General features: G+C 47.9%; 1 protein-coding gene and 1 long non-coding RNA gene across 6 annotated transcripts in view; both read right to left on the bottom strand.

Moving 5' to 3' along the window:
- LOC114854318 (uncharacterized) overlaps nt 1-14,758 on the bottom strand; it is a 29,300-nt gene extending 14,542 nt beyond the window's left edge. For both annotated transcript variants that reach the window (XR_003785758.3, XR_008694559.1), the window contains exon 1: nt 14,604-14,758. This is a non-coding gene — a long non-coding RNA (uncharacterized LOC114854318). The remainder of the gene's footprint in view (nt 1-14,603) is intronic.
- A 1,017-nt stretch (nt 14,759-15,775) lies between these two features.
- myca (MYC proto-oncogene, bHLH transcription factor a) lies at nt 15,776-19,101 on the bottom strand. Of its 4 annotated transcripts, none has more exons than XM_029149027.3 (4): nt 18,958-19,088; nt 18,181-18,478; nt 17,135-17,828; nt 15,776-16,777 (listed from the first exon to the last, which is right to left on the bottom strand). In XM_029149027.3, the coding sequence occupies exons 3-4, from the start codon at nt 17,793-17,795 to the stop codon at nt 16,155-16,157; spliced, it is 1,284 nt and encodes a 427-aa protein (XP_029004860.1). In that variant the 5' UTR covers nt 17,796-17,828; nt 18,181-18,478; nt 18,958-19,088; the 3' UTR covers nt 15,776-16,154. The 4 variants fall into 4 exon arrangements, with proteins under 4 accessions (XP_029004860.1, XP_029004859.1, XP_055364410.1 ...); XM_029149026.3 differs by lacking the exon at nt 18,958-19,088 and adding an exon at nt 18,609-18,852; XM_055508435.1 differs by lacking the exon at nt 18,181-18,478 and having other exon boundaries at nt 15,776-16,774; nt 18,958-19,101.
- Nucleotides 19,102-22,169: the final 3,068 nt, after the last annotated feature.

The raw sequence follows: 22,169 nt of genomic DNA, 5'->3' as shown, positions 1-22,169 counted from the left end.
CTTCATTCCGGTTTAATGTAGCGATCACTGTGACCAAGCAATGGCAGGTTTACATAATGGATTGGTATTTGCTATTTGTAGTTAAAAACATATAAATGTTTAGACAATTCTTCTGTATAGGGCTAGTGTGTCTAGTGTTTTAGTAGTTTCCCTTTCTATTAGGAGTGGGCAGAGCAATTTCCCTCTAAGATCAATATAGTTTTCTGAATCTGAATTAATTAAAAATTAATTAATTGTCTGTAAAACCAATCAGTAGCACTATAGTGTTTGATGCAGTAACTGTTCTCTCTAAAGGCTTCTGTTGCTGCAAGAGACTCATTCATAAGTGGCGTTTCCTCTTTACTTTCACTTTTTTTTCCTTCAGCCATGATTGTGACCGTTTCTCACCGTTCTGTGATAAAGGCTGCACACCAGCAGTTAGTGAATCATGGTTTCAGGTCATTTGTGCTTCTAATGAACTAATTGTTATACATTTCAGTTTTGCCTGGATGAGTCAGAAAGCATCTGTTCTAGTAAGTTGGAACCAAACAAAAAAACCCAGCAGCTGTTTGGTGACACTTGAAGACAGCTTCATCTCATCTTGAACCAAATACAAACGCCTACATTCATATTTATACACCTCCACCTCGTAGTTAGTGCAGCTGGCTATTCACATGTATTCAATCTCATATTGATTTCTGGATTAAGGAAATCATCTATATATATATATATATATATATATATATATATATATATATATATATATATATATATATATATATATATATATATATATATATATAATTTCTGGTCAAAAACCAGTCAATCAACATCTGCTTTTTCATTTCTATTTCACACAGGACTTTTCTTAGGTGTCAAGCTTTCACCTCACACTTACACAGGTTGCTTGTTGGCTTAAGCTCACTAGTGTGAAAGTCTGATTTGGGAGAGTGAATGGGGGCTGGAGTTTCAGCTTTCCGCTCCTGCAGCAGAATGGGTCGAGCCGGGTCTCTCGCACCCAGGTAGGAGACGCACCTGATCAGCGCAGGAGAGCAGAGCTCCGACAGGCGTGAAAGGCAGCCGCAGGCGGCTCACCTCGCGGCGCGAAACGCAAACAAGGCCATAGCTGCGGTCCGGTCCGGCAGACCGCCGGCGCTGGTGAACAAACAGAGCAGCCACATCAAAAGGCGGAGGGCGTGACCCGAGCAGGACCGCCGGCAATAAGGTCACACGCTCTGGACCCGCTCCTGAGAGGAAACGCTGGATCACTAGCATTCACTTAGTTACATGCATGTTTTCACAACCTCTGTTTCAGGATAATGAACCTTTGATTCCAGTGAAGTCAAACTAAACTACTGAATAAATTAAAATAATTTAAGCCTTTTTCCTTATTTGTCTGCTGTTCTTACCTGCTCCCCTTGTTTCCCCATCATCCTCTTCCCTTTTCAAAAGAAGCTGGTTCCAGTAAAGCAGCAGGAGTAAACTTCACATCTTACAGACGCGTGACGTTGACGTTTAGGTTTTTGTTTACTAAACATCTCCCGATATTAATAATGAAGTTTCACTGCCCACGGCTGCGGCTCAGCTAATCAGTCTTTTCAGGATTGCGTGGGTTTGGCTCGTCGCCGCGCTCCGATTTACATGTCGCTAAACTCTGGTGCCTGGAAACACGAGCCCACGTAAAATCACTGCTAAACAAAAGGGAAATAAACAAATTATTCACGTACGACCTCACTGCTTGAGACTTTGGGATCTAAAGCTTTTTAGTACGTATGCTATTATAGTTTTGGGGAATTGATCAGAATGTTATTTCTGGTTCCTGTAGTCTTTGCACACACATGTCCCGTCAGAATAAAACGCCTGCGATGCTCTATTGTTGTGTGCACGTGTGGGCTTATATGCATCAACCTGTCCTGTCTGATGAGGTGGTTATGGGAAATCCAGTCAGCCTTCACCAGTCTGGGAGTGAGGGCTGTGGTTTCTTTGTCTCCTGGTTGGTGGGCTTTCACCCGTTCATTCATACCTGAAGTCCTGCAGCAGTTCTGCGTAGGACGCCGAGCACGACAGCGCATTCCTGCGTGTCAGGAAACGGGGAGTGGGAGGTGACGGAGCTTTATTTTCATGAGCTTTTTGTTTGTTTAACCTCATCTTATTTCAAACCTTCACATGAAAGCAAGCGGAGGAGCAAATCCGACATCGTCAACCGGCGTGCTTTGTGGTTGTGATTACTTGTAGCGGGTTGTAATACGAGAACTACCAATGATGCTCAGGGTGGAGGTTTGAATCCAGGAGAGGAGGGGGGGGGGCGCTTATAAAGAGAGATAAATGTGGCAATGTCAGGGGGATCCAGTCCAGTAAGCGTGACTAACCACTCAGTTGGCCACATCCAAAGGCTGCTGGGAACCGACAGTAGGGAGGAGGAAGCAGCGTGAAGTTCTTGAGCTGCCTCTGAGCAAGGCACTTCCCCTCCACCCGCTCCAGGCAGACCAGTCACATTTACCTGCTTCTGCATCGCTGTTGGGATGTCGCAATGCAGATGCAGTGTGTGTGTGTGTGTGTGTGTGTGTGTATGTGTGTGTGTGTGTGTGTTAATGACAGGAGATGTGTACAGACTGAACACTTTCACTCTCTGCAGCTGTAAACAGGAGCCAGTGATGCAGAAGTCCTGCTAATGAGGACGCCTCACTCGCTGGTTGGACTCTAAGAAAAACAGACGCTCACTAAACATCTGCCCCAGGGAAGAGTTTATTCAGACAAGCTCCAAACAAAAACAGGGCAAATGACCCCAGCAAATACAGACGAAAACACCTGAAGACAAACGTCAAAGGGGCCGAATGACTGATCAGCACTGTCCCTTTAAGCAGACCAGCATGACAGTTGTAACATTAGGTACTTCCCGACCACAATGTAAAACGCCACAGGGGCCCATTCAGGGTGTATCTGTGTCCTCTCACAGAAAGGGGGAAGTAGACAGCATCAAAACGCCTGCAGTGTGTGTGTGCTGCACTGAGACGCACTGAAACTCAATCCAGCACCGTCTGCTTCCACCTTCGCATCCTTTTCATTCAGATGAGCAGTCTGCAGTCGTCCGCACAGTATCTGCACATATTGGACTGTGTGAGGGTCCACGACAACCCCCCCCCCCCCGACCTGTGAACCAGACAAGGGACAGGGTTAGAGCTCTGGGGTGACAAGCGTTCATCTCTGCGAATGAGGCTCTGTTTTACGTTAGTCTCATCAATAAGGTTCAGTCGGGCCACAGCTTCGCTGACATCTTAAAGGGCAGCGCCGCTCGCAGCTGGAGTTTCTCTGCCGCTGCTCGAATCCTCCTCCACTTCCTGCCACTGTGTGTGTGTGTGTGTGTGGGGAAAGTCAGCCGGGAATGAACGAACGCAAATGACGAGGCCGCTGAGTCACCTCACGTTCCAGTAGGCTGAAAAGTAGAAAGAACGGCGGACGTCAACACTTACTTAAAACGACGCAAAGAGTGAGAGCGCGCCGTTCACCGGAGCTTTTGTAGCAGCGTTTGCAGCGGTGGCTAAGTTAGAAACGCTCTTACTCACTGGCGTGGGTCCGCTCCCACTGAACCCACCAAGCCACGACGCCGCTCAGTAGCAACTCTCACTTGACTTCGAGCCTCGCTTCCAAAGATGGAAACGATCTGATACAGCTGTTATCGCCAGCTTTGTTGTGCTCGTTTGTGGGGACTGCCCCTTTAAATCAACTCCCCCAGGTATTTTCCACCGACAGTCGCTGCGAAGCCATGAAGCGCTCAGATAGTGAAGCCGTTCGGCTCCTGCCTGTACTTTTACTGCTGACGCGCTGCATGTGCCCCCCCCCTCAACCCCCGTGTGTTTTAAGGACATGTGTGCGGTTCACGCAGAGGTTGACTGCTCGGGCAGCTGAGCGGCTTTTAAAGCAGGGGACACCGTGTGTCAGTGGAAATGTATTTCCAGGAGGCTGACACAGTACTAAAAGGAATGTAGGCGAGGTTGTAACCCACACGACCCAACTGGCACGGTGCCCCGGTGCCTCCTCACGTGACCGCGCCCTATTTGTGGAGGCGGCGTGTGAGCGCGGCCCGGCTCAGACTCGGCCCCGGAGCCGGCGCTGCTATTTATACACAGGAACCGGCGCTCGGGCCCAGTTCCTGCACACCTTCCCATTTACATGATGCCCGTGGAACTTGATCCCAGACAGAGCGCGAAGGCACGGCTCACGCTCACAGATCACTGGTTATACTGGAACCCCAGCAGGATTAGAAGGAAGAGCGAACTGGAATCACCGTCCAACGTTAAATCAACCCAGCTGTCACATTCAGAGTTGTGCAAACACTTGGCTTTGCACATTATCATTAATGAGTTATCATGTTAACACTGACCAATCAGCACTAAACAGCACTTAGTTGGTTGTGACTACTATGATTTGACAATAACTATACTGGACAGATGCCAAAATGTACAAAACCTTATCGTCCTTAAACCAAATAGAAAAAGCTGTTATTATAAAGTTTTCAAATGCAGAGGTTTGTGCTAATTTCACAAAGGTTCACTGCAGACGTAGGACGACCTGCGTCCGACGGACTCAGCGAAGGCACCGTCAGCCCCCTTTGAGTCACCTCCAGCTGCTTCACATCGGCCCGGGTTCGGGTTACGGCGGCTCCAGCGACGACGGCGAGGCCCATCTTTCATCGACAACAAGCTCATTAGGCCCCGAACCTCTTGACCGGAGCTGACAACACAAGGGCAACAGTCGGAAACAATCCCAGAGTGGGGTTAAAGGTCTGGACCCGCTCTCACAAAGGATCTGATCCTACCATGGGCGGCCAAGCACAGTGTCACTGAAGGGTCTTAACTAATGGCTGCTTCTTTACACCCTCTCAGAACCACATTATTTTTATATTTACGTGTTGAATGCACTGTTTCCTGCAAACATGTGAGTGGCTGCCTTACGCCTGCAGAGGCCGGGGCTCCAGGAACCGCCACAGAGACGCTCAGGGACTCCACACAGTCAGCAGGGCATCCTTGTCACTTAGCACCACGCCGTGCTGCGTTCAGGGCCGGGTCTGCCCCGAGAGCTCCGCGCTCATTAGCGATTCACCCCGGTGACACGCTGACCGACAGCTGCTCCAGAGGAACGCCGGCTCTGCAACGGGGCGCTTCCTCAAAACCTCCCATTCACGAACCAGAGACGGAGGCGCTGCTACTGTATCAAAGTGAAAGTGCTTCTGTTACTGCCAAAACCAGAAATGAATGGGCTGAGACTTTTCAGCTACTCTTTCACTGTTGCTAATATTTCTGCTCACACAGCTGCCAGCATCATAAAAAGTCAATTTTCTCCTGCCAGGGGACCACACATGTGACAAAATGGAGACATTCTATTGGCCTTTTCCTGCCTCTCTTTGATTCACATGAAAAGGTTCAAATGAGACCACAGCACAACCACGAGGAAATATGAAAGCACCTTTTAATATCTTTGAAATTAGCTTCAATCGCGTAGAAACGAAGAGCCGCTGGCGGCGGCGCGTCGAATCAGGCTGCTATCAGGTTCAAGGTGCAGAGAGCCTCCTCTCCTCAGTGTCTTTTACACAAGGAGCCAGTAAAGTCGTCACAGCTGCCGCGACGTTCCCATAGAAGCACGAGTGAAAGGTCAGCCTCCAGCTGAGGGCTGTAAATTCAAAGATGTAAAACGGGAAAGACGTGCACTGCACACAACAGGTGCAGACCCCGATCCGCTTTTTTTCCCCTCCCCGTCTGAAGACGCGGGGACAAAGACGAGAGGGAAGCGAGTCGGCAGCACGTTACGATGGTAACGCGGCCCTGGACCAAACAAAGATGCTCCTTCATGAAGTCACGAAGCGGGACAGAAACGCGTGAATGTAAGACTGCAAACAAGCCGATATCGGAAATGACAGCCACAGGTAGAGCGTCCTCAGACCACTTCACTTCTTCACTTCCTCAATAAAAAAAGTTAAGAATCACATGAGCTGCATCTATTGGAAGTGAAATAATGAGCACGACTGTACATTCCAGAGGCTGCAGGACATGAATGACGGATAAAGGCTTCATTTGTTTCCAACGTACATTATTTGGCTGCTCCACAAATCCACCATTCTTCCTCTTGTGTGAGTTTGTTCTGCTCCTCACAGCGATACACCACATTATGTTTGGAATATTAAACACCGAAGGCCCCAGACGTGAGACGTGGCCGCTTGAGAAAAGCGTCCTGGTTGAGGAAACATGGCAGCTGCTGACGTGGGACCTGCGGAAAATGACTAAGTAATTCTCATGAAGTGCTGAAAAGGTATCAGCAATGACAAAGCAAGTATGTGACACCACTGAAGCACAAATATCAACCAGGCATGATAACACTCGTTGCCTGTAGGAGCCTGACTCACTGATAATGTCACCTGATAGCGAGAAATGCCACAGAGATTGGAGGTCGTACCCGTGCTCCACAAAGCGCCGGCCCGGTCCACACTCAGACAGTGTTTTACTGACTTCCTCTGAAATGAGAGCCCATTTGTGTGAATGGACCGCGGCGTCCGGGGCTGACGCAGGCATATGACTCGCCCGCGGTGCAAGGAGAACCGACTGTTCCCAGTGACATTTATGGAATTTCGCACCGTTCCCTCTCCTTTCATCTCCACTTCCAGTCATTAGGAAACGCCCCCCTCCTCCCAAATCCAATAAAGAAACAAGCAGGCCTCACATTAGCATTCTGATGGCCACTGTTTATTTCCTGCTGCAAGAATGACGCCATTATCGATCTCCAAAACAGGCCGCAGATCCTCAACAATGACTGTGAAACTGGCAGCGGCTTCATTGAGGAGCAACGTGGATTTCCGTGAGCAAACGTTAGCACAGTTTACTGGTCTTTGGAGTTTGGTTCTTTTTCTACTGAGAGTTTTGACATTTTCCGCCACGCGATCCGATCGTGAACCCTCTGATGCCGTGAATAATGCAGACCTAGCGTTCCGCCCTGTATTTGTTCCCACAGGGAAGCAGCCGCAGCTCGGCGTGCTAATGAAGCAGAAGCCGTCCGGGCTTGTAGGTGGAGGATACCAAGGTGACACATGACGAATTAACTTCCAGAAGATCAAACGGCGTTACTCACAGATCGATAGCTGTGGATAACTGTCTATCATTGAACCCGGGGGAGGGTGAAACATGTAAATGTCAACACATCTGTTTGAGTATTTATTATTTCACCTGCTTTGAAGCAGGTCAAAAATAATGAAATCTAACTATTAATATCAAGAATTTCTCTTTAGCGCCAGTGATTTAAAAAATTCATTCCTCTTTGGTGCTGGATCATCTTTCAGCAACAAGCTTGAGCCTGAACTGACCTTTCACACCAATCAGACATGACCTTTGACCCGAGGCCCAGACTTGTTCTCATGAGTAATAATAACCACTAACTAATTTTAACTTAGCAGCATTTAACTTTGAGCCACTGAATTACTCTACAACTCTGTCTGGAAACTGAGGGAAGAACCTGAAAGTGTTTGGTTCCTGCGCCTTAAGGTCCAGCTTGTGATTAATTGTGGTATTTAAATGAAAGTGCAGGTTTAACTGTGGCGTTCCTTTATGGACGTTCAATCCAGCTCCGTTTTTATCTGCCCCGGAGAAGTCGGAGCACGTCCCCATTCATTTATTCCGCCGCCTTTGAACTCTCTCAAACACGCACGGCTAAATATTTACACAGCAGCCCTTGCTTGTTTAATGTTAAAGGCACACTCGCGCGGCAGAGTAAATGAATGAAAAATCTTCAGACAAAACACCTCCAGCAGCTGATGAGTACCAGGCCACTCCACAGCGCCGGGCCCGCGGGCTGGACCTCCTTTTCAGGGCATGGGAGAGCGCGACCCGGGGGTCCGCTCGGGGGCTCGGCGGAGAAGCGCACGCCCTGCTGACGCTGCTGTCTCTGTGAAAAGAGGCGATGTGTGCATTTAGAGTTGGATCAGGCCCAAAGAGATTAAAAGGAGGTGGGCTGGAACACCATGTGAGGGCATGGCAGACAAAGACAACGAGCCACCTGATCAGCTGCCATCGCCACAAGAATGAGACACGCACTAAAACTAATACCAGTCCACACTCGTCAAATAGGTATGTTTTGCTTTTGAAACCAAACATTAAGAGATTACATCTACAAACGGTAGGAAACAGATTAAACAACCTAACATGCTATGAACTGTCAGCTTGTTTACTCATCAGCTTGAAGGTGAAATTGGGAAATCCAAACAGGGACGTACAGGAAACCAAGCAGCTAAAGCATGTTGGAGGAATGCTACTTGGACATCTTGGATTATTATGAAATAAAAATATTTTTATATGAACCCTCCCTGATACTTATATAGAGAGGAACAAACTGCAAGAGCAAGACTGACTCCGCTCTAAATTTTAATCCTTAATCAGTTTACTCTTGGAGATCTAGCTAATTCCCCCAAATGAAGCATCTGTTTTAATTCCCACTAAGTCGGGAAAGTGCCGAGGTCAGTGAAACAGGAGCAAGAGTTCAACTTCAGGGGACGGGTGCTCCAACTACAAATGCCTTCATGTAACAAAGACTGCCACCAGACCTGCCCCACTGTCTGCGTTACAGCCCACAACACACACACTCACAGCAACCTAATCTGTGGTGAATCATCAGCAAGTGAAAAAGTCCCATCCTGCTCCTCCCCGATAGTGAGAAGAACAATAGCCATCAGCAGCAGGAGTGAAACAATGACCAATGTCAGCGCGGAGGATAAGACGCGCTCAGCCTCAAATCTGGGGGTTCAACAAAAGAGTCCATTTGTACACGCGTAACAATTTACAGCCAGTTTGGAGGCTGTCGTCTTCATCCAAGATGTAGAATTTATCACGAATCTCAGACAAACAAAGACAATCTGCTGTGTGAATGAAAGGCTCATGAGACGTGGCTGAGCGCAGACGCTGCCGGGACGAGGCGAGTTTTCAGTCTGGTGCTCCATTTGTCTCATTTGGCAGATTCATAAGTACAAGTGAATAATTTTATTCAGACACACACACACACACACACACACACACACACACACACACACACACACACACACACACACACACACACAGGCAAAAAACTGGCACACGCAAAAGCTGTGACTGAAGGATAAATTAATGAAGACACGGACAAATATGAGATTTATGCTTATATTGTACAGTCTAAAATAGAAAAAATAATAAATTGTCTCAACAAATTAATCATCATAACAAACCAATGGCAGAAACATCAAAATGACATCTTTAATCTTTAGGACCCAGTTTGAGTCTGACCACATCATGTCCTCGCCTGTTTTTCCAGATCTGCTCCTGCAGATTGATAGAACTCCGACAACAAGGATCTGCTGAGTTTGTGAAGGTGGACGAGTCGCAGAGGTCACCTGTAGGTCAGGTGGCTCGGCTCAGGAACCTGTTCCCTGATTAAGATAAAGGATGCTGAGCGCGTGGGGGGGCCCTCGGGGGCCCATCTGTTGTGGCCAAATACACATGTGCTCCGGTGAATGTGAAAACAGGCCGGCTCTTCCCCTGCGAGGCCCCGTAAGACAGCTCCATTAATCAGGCCTGGATGAGCCTGCTGGGCTCGCAGCGGCGAGGCAGCGGTGCGACGGCGTCTCCTCCTCACACTGTATCTCCATTAGGAGCCGGAGGTGTCAACCGCCCGCCGCCTCCGTTCCTCTGGTGTCGCTGTCCGTGTTTTCACAACTGTCCTCCAGGACCGACGAGACAAGACAACGGAGGGGAGCAGCACAGGAGGAGCAGGGACGTAATTTATGGACTGCCACCGTCCCCAGCGGTAAACAAACGTTGGTTCAGGGCAGAGCGACCAAATGACGGGAGAGATCATCTGTTATGATTAGTCATGCGTTACTGAAAGGGACATCAGACCAGAGGACTTTTATTTTCTAGTTATTAGTTCATCACATGATCTGGATCTTAAACTCATTGATGTTTTAACATTAGTGGACCTTGTTTATTTTACACACACACACACACACACACACACACACACACACACACACACACACACACACACACACACACACACACACACACACACACACACACACACACACAGGAGGGTGGACAGGGTGAGAGGGTGCAGGCGGGGACGGAGGCAAGGAAGCTGGAGGAGCACTTTAATAGTATGATTCAGCAGCGGTATCAATTCCCACAGATGGCAGACCGGCCCCTATTGACTTACATAGGAGGGGGGAGGGAGGAGGCAATCAAAACCCCCCCAGAGACGGACAGGCCGCACATCAAACGGGAGCGGCATCGGCGCCCACGGCTCCTCGTCGGGCCCGAGAGAGAGAGAGAGGAACAGAGGCCGGGCTCTGAAGTGTGAAGCCGACTATGAGAAAACGCGAATCAATCTGGCCGCTTGGTTCCGAGCAGAGCTACGAGCTGTAAATGTCACGGTAAACGCGCTCTCGCCGCCGCGGGGACGGCCTCAGTGCTCCTGGCAGCTCCAGGTGTCGGAGGCGTCCTGAAACAGGGGGACGGAAGGCGAGAACACAGCGTTGACCCCGAACCGGAGCCGCTGCCTAATGATAAAACGACCCGACGACGTTAACCTTTTAATTTGCCTAATGAATTGACCTCTGACCCCTGACGAGCAGGCGATAGCGAGTTGGCGCTAACGCTGTTAATATTTCATTAACAGTCCTTTAATGATCATCCAAGCGCCGCGTGAAGCCTGCTAACGACCTGTGATCTGGTTCTGTGCCGTCTGCGTCTCGTGTGGGTTAAACTGGTCAAGGAGCGTGTGGACGATGGGGGGGGGGCAACAGCCTGAGTTTATGTTCTGACATTCGTTGGATCAGCTGCTGCTGAAGCGCGACCTAACCGGACACGCTAACGTTTCCACAGCACTTGTGGAGTTTGAACCAATCTCGACTAAATTTGAATTTTATGCAGCAACGCAAAGGCAAAAGCATAAACGATCATTTGTTAAGCATGAAGGGAACGTAATTGCTTTCCAATCCACTAAAGGCTGTGAATGAGCTTCATGTCGTGTAGGACATTAATCCCACACTGGATGAGTCTTTAAAAATGCATTTCCATTAAGTGTTTTAATTGTGTGGCACAAAATAAAAACAACTTTCTATAGATCAAAGATTTTAGCTAAATATTTAAACCACAACAGGGAAACTTGCTGAATGGACGATAAGCAGCAGATTTATGATTCAAACAAACAAACAAAAACAAACAAACAAATAAATAAATACCCTGATAATCAAACTCAATTGTTACACTTTTAAATTAACCTGTTTACTACTTCTTCCACTTGTCACTATATCACCTGACCCATAAAAACAAGCAGATGGATGTAAACAGATTAATAATTAACGACCTGAAGGCGACACTTCAGCTGAAACAGTGTTAATCATTGTCATTAATTAGAACAACAGGCTTTAAACTCATACGGTCCGTTCTCTTATCACAAACTGTATCAGAAATTTTGCAATGTTGATAAAGGGAGTGGTTATTTGTGTTGTATTAAAGGCTCACAAGCCTCAAATATCTAGTCCCGATCCCTCATTATGTCGTTACGAGCGGTTCCTCATCCATTCACTCCGGATCGAACCAAGAACTCCACCCTCCTCACAGACTCTGTGTGTAGAGAGGGCTCAGGCGACAGCACCGGGCGCCTCACTCATCACACTTGGAAGGAATTGGCAGGCGCCGGCATCGCCTCCGGCTTCCAATGCGCCGCGTGGGATCCACGTTTCGCCGCCGAACGCAAACAAAAGGTGCGTTTGCGCCTGGAGGCCCCGCCTCTGCCCGGGTCAGCGCCACAACGGGCCCGCGGAGGCCGGCGTGTTAAACGCGTGGGCGTGTTTCCCTCCAGAACACAAGTGGCAGGACGCGTAAACACGATATGTAGGTCAGTCAAACAGTTTGTGTTCCCTCCGTGCACGCCTGACAGCGAAATCAAACACGCCCCCTGCAGAGCGCCAGTCATGTGTGGACCAAGGTCCGTCTCCTTGTGGGTGCCGCTGCCCTCCCAGCTACTGCCGCGACCTCCGCCGAGCACTGACTCACTCGCAGAACAATGGCACACACTTCCTCTCCCTTATCTTAATGATTGATAGTGAACTCAGACTGGGTTTGTTTATAGCTTTATGTCAACGGTGACTTAATCTGCGCTGCGTGACTCGTGGCGAGCAGAGAAAGCTGGAAGAGCTGTCAAGGAGTTAATCCACTAAATTATGAACACACAACGACAAAGGTGCAGCGTTATGTTCCGTTACTGGCCCTTGCTTGTGTAGAAGCGCACACGTGGACGGGTTTGTTGGAATCTACTAGTGTGTACGTTACCTGCCTGAGCCTTTAAATCCAACATTACCACATCACTAAGGCTCCAAGACACACACTCTCATATTTAGTCCCAATATGCCAGGCTTCAGCATGCGGCTCGTAACTCTGCACCAGAATCATCAATCAAAAGTCTGGCTCCAGGCCAGTTAACGAACCAATTAACATGGAGCGTTTGGACTTTAATATCGGTGTGCAGAACAGCCATTAACGGCTATGTGGTGCATAACATGTCAGGAATTAGTAAAAATCTACATCTAAATTTTCCACAGCATGATCTGACATTTTCAGTCACTTGCTTCTATTTATTATAATTTGATGTCATTATAAACAGCAGCCATGTTGACAGGGGGGCTTTCAGTCAGATTACTCCAACCCTCAAGGACGAGTTTTACTACATGGACATCTACTCTTAAAAAGTACATTTGGCATTTTTTACATCTAAATTGCTGTATAATGCCTTTATTTTCCTTTCTATATGGGAAAAGCAGACAGTATGAGGTTAATGACATCATTCTCCAGAGGGACCATTACTGTTACATAACATGCAGACTTTAAACAGTCTCTCTCCGAGTGGACGCGTTCCTTCTCTTATTTAAATCCACATCTGACAGTAGACGTACAAACATACTGGACATAAACACTTTGGCGGCCAGAAGCTTTTATCATAACACCTCAGTCCACAACGACGCCACATGCTAGTTTCACGCATACGTTCAACAATGTTTTTATTAGCTTTGGTTAAAAAAAAAGCAGCCTCGTCATCGAGGAGAATTTCAGCAAGACGTCAAATATTTGGTGGCGCTGCAGCCAAGAGCCCACGTGTTCCCTCACCGCCGGAGTCTCACGCGGTGAAAAGACCGAAGAAAGCTGGCGGCCGCCAACGAAAGCACGCCGACAGCTCGACAGCAGGCAGACACAGGCCATCCAGACGTGAGGCCCGGCCTTTGATTCGATAAAACGCAGACGCAGCCAGAGAGAAACGTCTGACAGACCGACTCCAGCTGCTTTAATCAATTCCAGCCTCCAACCCCTGAATAACACAGATTACATAAGCGTGTATTCCTGGGCCTGTGCTGTATGTGGAGTCGCTGCGGTGAGGCACAGGTGCTTGGATCAGAACGTCTGGAAAACACTGGAACGTGTGCACAACTTCTACTGCAACACAGTCCCAGCGAGGACTTCTAGTATAACTTCAAGTATCGGACGAGCTGAGAGCTGATTATTTAAATTCCTTTCCTTAGTCCAGGAGCAGCACGGACGTCACTGTGGCTCCATCAACAGCACGTTGGAACCAAACACGGTTGCTGAGTCCAAGCACATACAAGGTTCCTTCTGGACGGACTGACTCTTTACTATCAATTATCAGTTGACGTAAGTGATAAATGGGTGGAAAACAATTTATGTGGGAGTGAAAGGGTTAGACCTCCTCTCACTGCTTAGGGGTGGGGGTGGTGGTGGTGGGGGGCGGGCTCGTTCACACATTTGGCAACGCTCAGATTTTTTAATCTGTGCCAGAATGCTTGTGATACACAGGTGAAAAGATCGAGCACATGTTGAAGTGTAACGAGACACTAAATGTGGTTTTATATGGTGGACATTCATAAGCACCATATAAAACATTTCTCACACCTGGAGCCAAGCCTGGACATGAGGTACATGACTGTAGGCTCTACCTCGTGTTTTCAAGTGCCTTCACACGCAGCCTAGATACTGTATTTGTGTAGAGGCTTTATGCTTAAAATAGCCAACAAAATCAGGGGACGTTACCTGAAACTGTAAAGCGGACACTTGCAGTTATCTTTAGTTATGATCCAAACAGCATGTACTATGTAGTCGCACAGTGACAGCTGAGATAACACAGGGCTTCAAGCAGCATTAGACTCACCCACAAAGAACAAAGGCTTTTAAAGTGTAAAATACAGGCTTCACCGTAGAACAGCAGCAATAAGCGACCACACAAAAATACAAAATGTGCCTGAAACATCTGCAGCTGTGGACTCTGCAGCAGCAACAGGACAATGGAGCAGCCAGACAAGAATAACACTAGAGAACAATAGTTTCAGACAGGTTGTATCAGCACATGAATTACACAACACATTCAACCTCTGCAAAGCCCGTTTCATCTCTCGGTGTCCAATTTCCCCTTAAAACCCGATTTTCATAACCCAGAGTGAAAAATAAGGAGGTTTACTTTATAAAACAGGCAGCCGTGTTTGAGTCCAATTAAACGTCTGATTCAACCAGTGATGAAATCATCCGATAGAAATAACATGAAGCTCTTACCGCTGCTCGCGATGCTTTCTTGCTGCGTCTCCTCTGTTTTTATATCCTTTTTGTGTCTCTTATTATCACTCGAGCGTCTCAGAGACGCAGATCTCGACCCCACTTCCATGTGCTCGCGACCAGGACCACGCGCTCCGGGGAGAGCTCGGGATACGGCGGTGACGTCACGAGGAGACCGGGCGAAAAATCGGTACAAAAACAAAAGACTAATCCTGAATATGTACGACATTGCTAATTATTAAACAGTTTTTAGCAACATGTGTCAAAACTGTGAGGTTTACATTGTGTTTATTTGCTTTATAGGTTATATCTTAAGTGAATTAATGATTTCATATTTAAAAGTTACGTTTAAATATCCTAAATTTATCATAATAAAATGCAGTTTCTTATTTAAAAGAATTAATTAGACCCTTAAAGTGATCCGTATGTTTATTAATTATTTCAGAATATTATTTTCACATTTACAGTATCAAATCCTAAGTTTCGTCTGTGTAAGACCTAAGTGTGTGGATGTGTGTGTGTAATGGATATTTGTAAAAGACACTGTAGTTACTTTAAACTGTGTTGGGGTTTCAAACAGGTGATCAAGCTGCATTGTGGCAACTGAAACCGCGTTTTTACACCTTTAGGTTTTGGCCTGTCTAAGACATAGCAATGATCTGATAGGGGCCCCTCACTCTCAGTATGTGTCAATATCCAGGAAAGACGAGCTAACCACTAACAGGTACATGCCATAAATGAGGCTATTTGGTGTTGGCTGTCATGTGAGATCACTCATTATTTTCTGAATAACTTAGCTATGTGACTAGTATCGGGAATTACCAGCACCAGCTCTATACTGAGCTCCAGGCATCATGGACCTGTTATAATCTCATCTATGTTTACATGTCTTAGGCTAACCTTTAAACAAGGGATCACAGCCCAAACCTATGGGATGGCCTATTTCAAAGATACAGCGGGCGTCTGGATCTGAGCCTTATAATAACTCAACATTAGCATCTTGCTAATTTCAGTGCATTAAGAACTTTTGTTCTGATTAAACATAATGTAGTCGGAGGTCTTTTGATGTGTTGTCAAACTAGAGATCAAAATAACACTAACTTTTATTTTTAGAGCTCATGTTCTTTCTATTGCTCTGAGGTGTTTGTGCACTACAAGAACAAGGACACAAGTTAAAGAAGAAGTGTTTTATATGTCAAAAGGAATCTATGAACTTAATGAAAAACAAACACTGGGTTTGAACGTCCAGACAATTGAATCCAAAAATACACACTTTCTTAGGAAATCTATATACAAAACATAAAAATTTATATTTTAGTGTGGGTCCTCAGCAAGGTGGGCCCACTTTTAATATTTTATTAATAAAAATAAAATTTAAATATTTAATCCACCCATAACTTCAATTGAGGCAGTTTTAACATGGAAATCAAAAGAGATTCCAAACAACGTAATCCACTTTGCATTTGCATGCAACAACAACACTGTACACTCAAACTTTTGAACTTGCATTCAGGAAAACAAAACATCCCAAAAAAAGTCTGTGACTTCTCTTCAAGCACGAGAGGCCTGCAGCTGAGCAAGTCTATGCTTTAAAAGTTCACTTCTCCTCCGCAGCTGCTCTTTGACCGAGAGGAGTCTCTGTTCGTCTGACTGCATGCTGTAGATGCACTCGGTGGCCTTCTTCAGGATCACCACCTTGGCCGCCTTCTCGTTGTTGGCCACCTCTGGGATCTCGTCCCGCAGCGCGAAGAAGCTCAACTTGAGCTCGTTCCTCCTCTGGCGCTCCAGTACGTTGTGAGTCCTTCTCTTGTCGTAATCCTCCGTATCGGACGTGCGCGGGCTCGAACACTTTCGGTTGCTGCTGATTTGTTTCAGGACCCTACTGTGGCCGCCTCCGCCTCCTCCTCCTCCTCCGCTGCTGCTGTCCAGCTTCAGCCTCTTGACAGCCGGCTGCTCGTGCCTCGTGGGTGGATGGGCGGCGTAATTGTGCTGGTGGGTGGAGACGTGGCACCTCTTCAGCACCAGCGGGCTGGGATGCCTGTTCTCCGGCGGGCTGGCGTCGCAGCGCCTCACTGCCTGCCTCTTCTCCACGGTGACCACATCGATCTCCTCTTCCTCCTCTTCCTCCTGGTCGTCGTCGTCGTCGTCATCATCGTCGTCTCCATCCTCATCTTCTGCAACACGGCACAAGAAACATCACAATCACATTACTTGAGCACATGGCATGAAGGGAGTGGGCTGCTACAACCCACACCTTCCACATCTGTCAGGTGAGCATGCACTCATTCCCTCAGGCTCCAGCTAATCTCAGGCATCTACAACATGACAGGGCGGCATGTGTTTGCCTCCAGCCTGAACGGCCATCTGCGGAGGTCACACTGTAACCGACTCCATCGACCATATGCTCGTTTGTCACTAAGCTCCACTGTCTCTCTACTGTTGCACACTCAGCAGCGGGGGGGGGGGGGGGGGGGGGTCCCTAGCTGCACCGAGGGGTGTGACTGCACGCTGAGGACCTGGGCGCTGCTTACCTGAGTCACTACAGCTGCTGCTGCTGCCGCTGCTGTTGGGCGGCGTGTCCAGCCCCAAGTCCTTACTAGGCGGCGACCCCGCGCTCTGCTTGTGCGCCTCTGCTATCGGATACGGGAAAACCACAGACGGGTCGATGCACTCCGAGACGGACGTGTTCAAGTCTTGCAGGTAGCTGCTGTTCACCCTCCACGCGGCCGCGGCGGCGGCGGCACCGGCGGGCTCCGCGCCGTCGTCGGACTGCGACTCCTTCCTGGCGGCGTGCAGGCAGGCGAGCCGCTCGGACACCACCTTCTCCAGCTTGGCCGCGGCGGAAAAGCCGCTCCACATGCAGTCCTGGATGATGATGGACTTGAGGAAGGACTGGTTGTAGTCCGCGTCGCAGATGATGCTCTGGTTCACCGCGTCGTCGCCGAGGAACTCGGTCACCATCTCCAGCTGATCCGCCGTGGAGGGGAGGAGGCTGGACAGGGACGGACGGCGGCTCGGGGAGAGGGGAGGGGTCGGCAGCAGTTCAAATTTCTTCCAGATGTCCTCGCTGGGTGCCGGAGTGTGCTGCTGTGGGTAAAAATCCTCCTCCTCGTTGTCGTAGTAGAAATACGGCTGGAGAGAGTCGTAGTCGTAGTCATAGTTCTTACTGGCCAAAGTTGAATTGAGCGGCATGGTGGCTCCGGCGTGTCTGACCAAGCTGTGAACCTGGGTGAAAACAAACCGCGATTAATTGGGAACCCGGCTTAAAAAAACTAAACAATGGTGATTAATTGTCGCTTTCAAACGCCTGCGGGCGCAAAGCGCGGCGCAGCTGCTTGGCACTGAATGTGCCGGCAACGTGAAGTGTAAGCAACATCACATGGTCACTCCAAAACAGCGCACGCCTTGCATGGATGCACGAGTGAAGCTGCAGCACCCGGGGACACTGGCGCTGCATGACATGCAGCGGCAAAAACAACCTGCGATAAACGGCACTTGACGATACGCTACGTTATTTTGGCCAAAATAGCGCAAGAAGGCGACGCGCAAGCCGCACCGAACCGCCCCCCTGCCTTACCTTCTTATTTTAACAGCCGCGGGCAAATGGCGGGGTAAAACCGTCTCACAAGATGCAAAAAGGTTGCAGGAAAATTATCCCAGTGCGGAAGTGGCATTAAATCCTTCGTGGTTTCAGTGAAGCTGTGTGGAGCAGGCATGGGGCGCTGAGAGGCTGCACCGCACCGCTGTGAACGACCCGCACTCTGTCATCGGCGGCACGACAATCACAGTCGAGTACTCCGCGCTCGCGTTAAGAAGGCGCCGCAGCACTGCCCCCCTGTATCCTTACGCCAGTTTCCCGCGAAACGCTCGCCAGTCTTAAAAATATAACATAACATAGATATATTTAAGACATTGGTCAACAAAATAATTCTCTTACTCTATAATGAAAAAAGCTACATTCTTTTAAAAGAGGTGCAATCACTAACCAATATATTTTGATCTTACTTTTAGGATCTATGAAGTGGGAGGGGTCATAGTAGAGCAGCGCGTCCATTGACTGGAGCGATGCAGAAATACTAATGTAAGTAGTAGTGACAGATAAATAGGCTGAATTATTTTGATGCAATCCCGCCAAAAATTGAACCATAACTTATCTGAAAACAAAAAAATCTGATCACGCAGACGCCAAAATAATCAATCACAATGAACATCGCATAGCTTAAAAGTGCACGAGCTTATTGCTTTACATAAAAAATCCTGCACAATCTCGAGCCACCGTGCATTAATATTGTCACGAGCAGCCGCTGTCAGGTTTGCAAGCCGTGGTGATGACGGTGCAGGTGCAGCAATTTACCTTCATCTGTGCGCAGGCAACCGCGATCTGAACTGAAACAGGTGATTTCAACAAACACACGCACCATATAACGGCACTTTATCGTGCAACGTGGCTGCACACTGAAACCGAGGCGATAGGAAATAGTGCAATACCTTTTCTTGACCGTGTAATTGAGCTGGCTTTTAAGGTTGGAGAGATTGGCATCAATTAACTACAGGAAGGAAGCAATTAAAGGAATCAAATGGAGACGGCGCCCGGCTCTGCCGGGTCGGGGAGCGGGGATTGGGCGGGCTCGCAGCGCCCTCTGCTGGCGCGCCGGAGCTGGACAACAGCCAGGTAGGTGCAGGGTCGCATCCTGAAGGTGACCCTGCTGGGAAACTTTAAAGGCTGTTGGATTAAAGGGCCTCAGAGCAAGAGTGGGGAGCTATAAATGGCCCAGCAGCAGCCTACAGCGCAACTCGGTGGGGAAATGGAGCTGTTTATTGGGGTTATTGGGTCACTTCATTAAAAAATAGAGCTCTGGAGAAGCATTAAACGACAAATGTGGCAGCCTAGAGCTCTTTGACAAAATAGGCTGTGCTATTTAAAATCAGGCAAAGAGTCGTTTAAACCCCATATAGATATATGATACATAGACATAGATACATCACAGCTCTCATAGGGTGACATAATTTACAATAATTTGTTTCATTAGCTTATAATAAGACTTAAGAATAAGAATAAGAATAAGAATACCTTTAATAGTCCCACAATGGGGGGAATTTCGTTTTACAACAGCACAGTATGATACAGAAGAAGAAAAAAATACAGCAGCAAGTATTATTATAATTATTTTAAATAATATGGATAATATGGATTATAAAACGGATTAAAAATTAGGACTGTAGATATTTTTCACAGACCTGAAACATTTAAGCAATTAATATTTTAAGTTTAAACTCATATGGAAGAAAACTACATGCATATGAAGGTAAAACCTCACAAGAATGTGTGTAATCATATTCATATAATTATATTTTGTTTGCCTAAAGCTCATTTTATCCCATAATGAAAAGTTGATTTCGTAATTTGCAATTTGACATTTGTGCAAAATTGAATGTATGTGTTTTATCGTATTTGATTAAGTCCCTGCAGACTCGGCGTTCATGGGCCTACTGATAGACGGTAATGGACGCGTGAGGCTTCAGAGGAAGGAATAAATCAATATTCAGGTGGGGAAATGGAAAAGTGGGAACAAGTGGGAGACAGCAGGAACAAAGGAGAGATCAGTTTCATTCGATGCTATCAGCTTAACTCCAGAGGAAGTGGGAGAGAAATTCCCAGGCCTGAAACTACAGCCTCTCTGCTTTCCTCTGCGCCGTATCTTCCTCCTTCTCTCCTCTCTCCCCCGTGGAGGATAGCGCTCATGACCACCACATCCATGTGTTGTGGTCATTGTGTTTATCGCCCCCGGAAGTTTCTTGTGTTACTGGGCCCGTGCAGACAGAGGGGAGCTTTGAGCCCGGCTGGCATCGTTTCCTCTGGAGCTCGGTGGAGGCTGATTGTGTGATTCTTCTCCCCTCTCAGTCGAACTGGTTCCGCCGCCGCTAAAGTGCAGAGCTTCTATTTACAGAAACACTCTTTATTTTCCATTGAGGGCAGAAATTTCCATTGGCTCGGCTTCGCTGTTATTATCAAAAAGTTGTGTTTACACACATCATGTTATTACTGACGGCTGCATACATTTATAATACACATATTTAAGTCAGCCATTTTGGAAGTTTCACTTCTTATTACAGCTCTGGCACTGAAGTCGATGCCTGCAGTAATTTGATGACTTTCAGTCACACTGCATCCAAAATTCAACAAGTTCAGAAAACAAAACAAAGCAATGTTAAACTGAGTTATTGATGCCAAGTGATGAAGTTGGGAAATGCATGTACGTGTGCCATCGATGCTGTTTGATGTGTTGCTCTAAGATGCTGCTGCGCTGTTTATACACTGTCAATGTCGATGCAGACTCATCACAGTCAAAACAAACGCATCCAAACATCTTTTTTCAAACCACTTCCATCCCGGTGACGCACCGGTTCCACGGCGGCCTCTGGTTTCACACGTGGCTGCGACTTCCTGAACTTCCCTAATCTGCGGCCGCAGATCCAACGTCTCGACAGCCGCGGCTGCTTACTGTACGTCCAGCCCAGTCATCTCACACCACTTCACTATTTTCTCATCTCGTCTTTGAAACGGACACGCAGTTTCTTCCGCAGCTGCGGTGAACCGTCAGCACAAGTACTGATGTGAGGCACCTCGCTTACTTTCTCACGCCGCTTAAAACGAGCATCGAGCGCGTCCTCCATCAGTCACGGCAGCGTCCGGACGGACACGTCCACATCCACACGCGCCGGGGCTCCTTCCTCACCAGGTCCCGGCCCGGAGCAGGAAATCAATAACTGTTTAGCTGAGTATGTGCCAACGGGGCGATGAGACCACGGCAGGTCTGTCGGACTGATCCCGAGCTAATTGTGTCATTAATTATTGAGCGCGACAGCTGGTTATCGACAGTGTGAAACTGCTACACGCAGCCAAAGCTGAAGGCTTTTACTCTGAAAGGCTGACAGGCGTTACAGGTGCACAATATGAAGGGCCTCAACCTGATCCCCTTTACAGGCGACCGCATGCTGACATTTACCTACTTTTTGGACTAATGTGTTGTTCTGCTGGATCTTTCTGTGAGAAATATGCAGAGAAAACAGCTGGGCAAGTGATGGGCAAAATGGAAGCAATGACAATTATACAAAACGTAGAAGCACTGGTATCGATTCACATGTTCCCGTGTTCTCACACGACACCAGCCGTCAGGTTTTTAGAATGGACCGCATCTCCTGCTGCCTGCTCGGCACCGAGGCCCATTTGCTGTAAAGGCCTCGCACACGAGGGATGCGGCTTCACGCTTCCGCGAAGTCCCGCTTTTCGGAGAAAGCTGGGTCAGCTGCGGTGCGAGGATGTGAGTCGGCGGCTGTTTATGGGGGCAACGGCCGGAGCTGCGCTTCAGGTTTGATCTGAGGCGAGCTACAGGTCATGGTTATGTTGAGCCAGGACGCTGCTTGTGTTGTAAATTGGTGGGAGGGGAACGTCGGCCGTCGGGTTTTTTTTTTTTTTTTTTTTTGATCTTGCGTGTCTTGTTTGGGGTCCGCGATAAGAGCCAGAAGTCCCACGGATGATGACCTCACATCACACACCTGAAGCAC

This window comes from Betta splendens, chromosome 4, assembly GCF_900634795.4.
Source record: "Betta splendens chromosome 4, fBetSpl5.4, whole genome shotgun sequence".
Classification (NCBI taxonomy): Eukaryota; Metazoa; Chordata; class Actinopteri; order Anabantiformes; family Osphronemidae; genus Betta; species Betta splendens.
The sequence above is the reverse complement of the archived record's forward strand: the minus strand, read 5'-3'. Positions and strand labels throughout refer to the sequence as shown.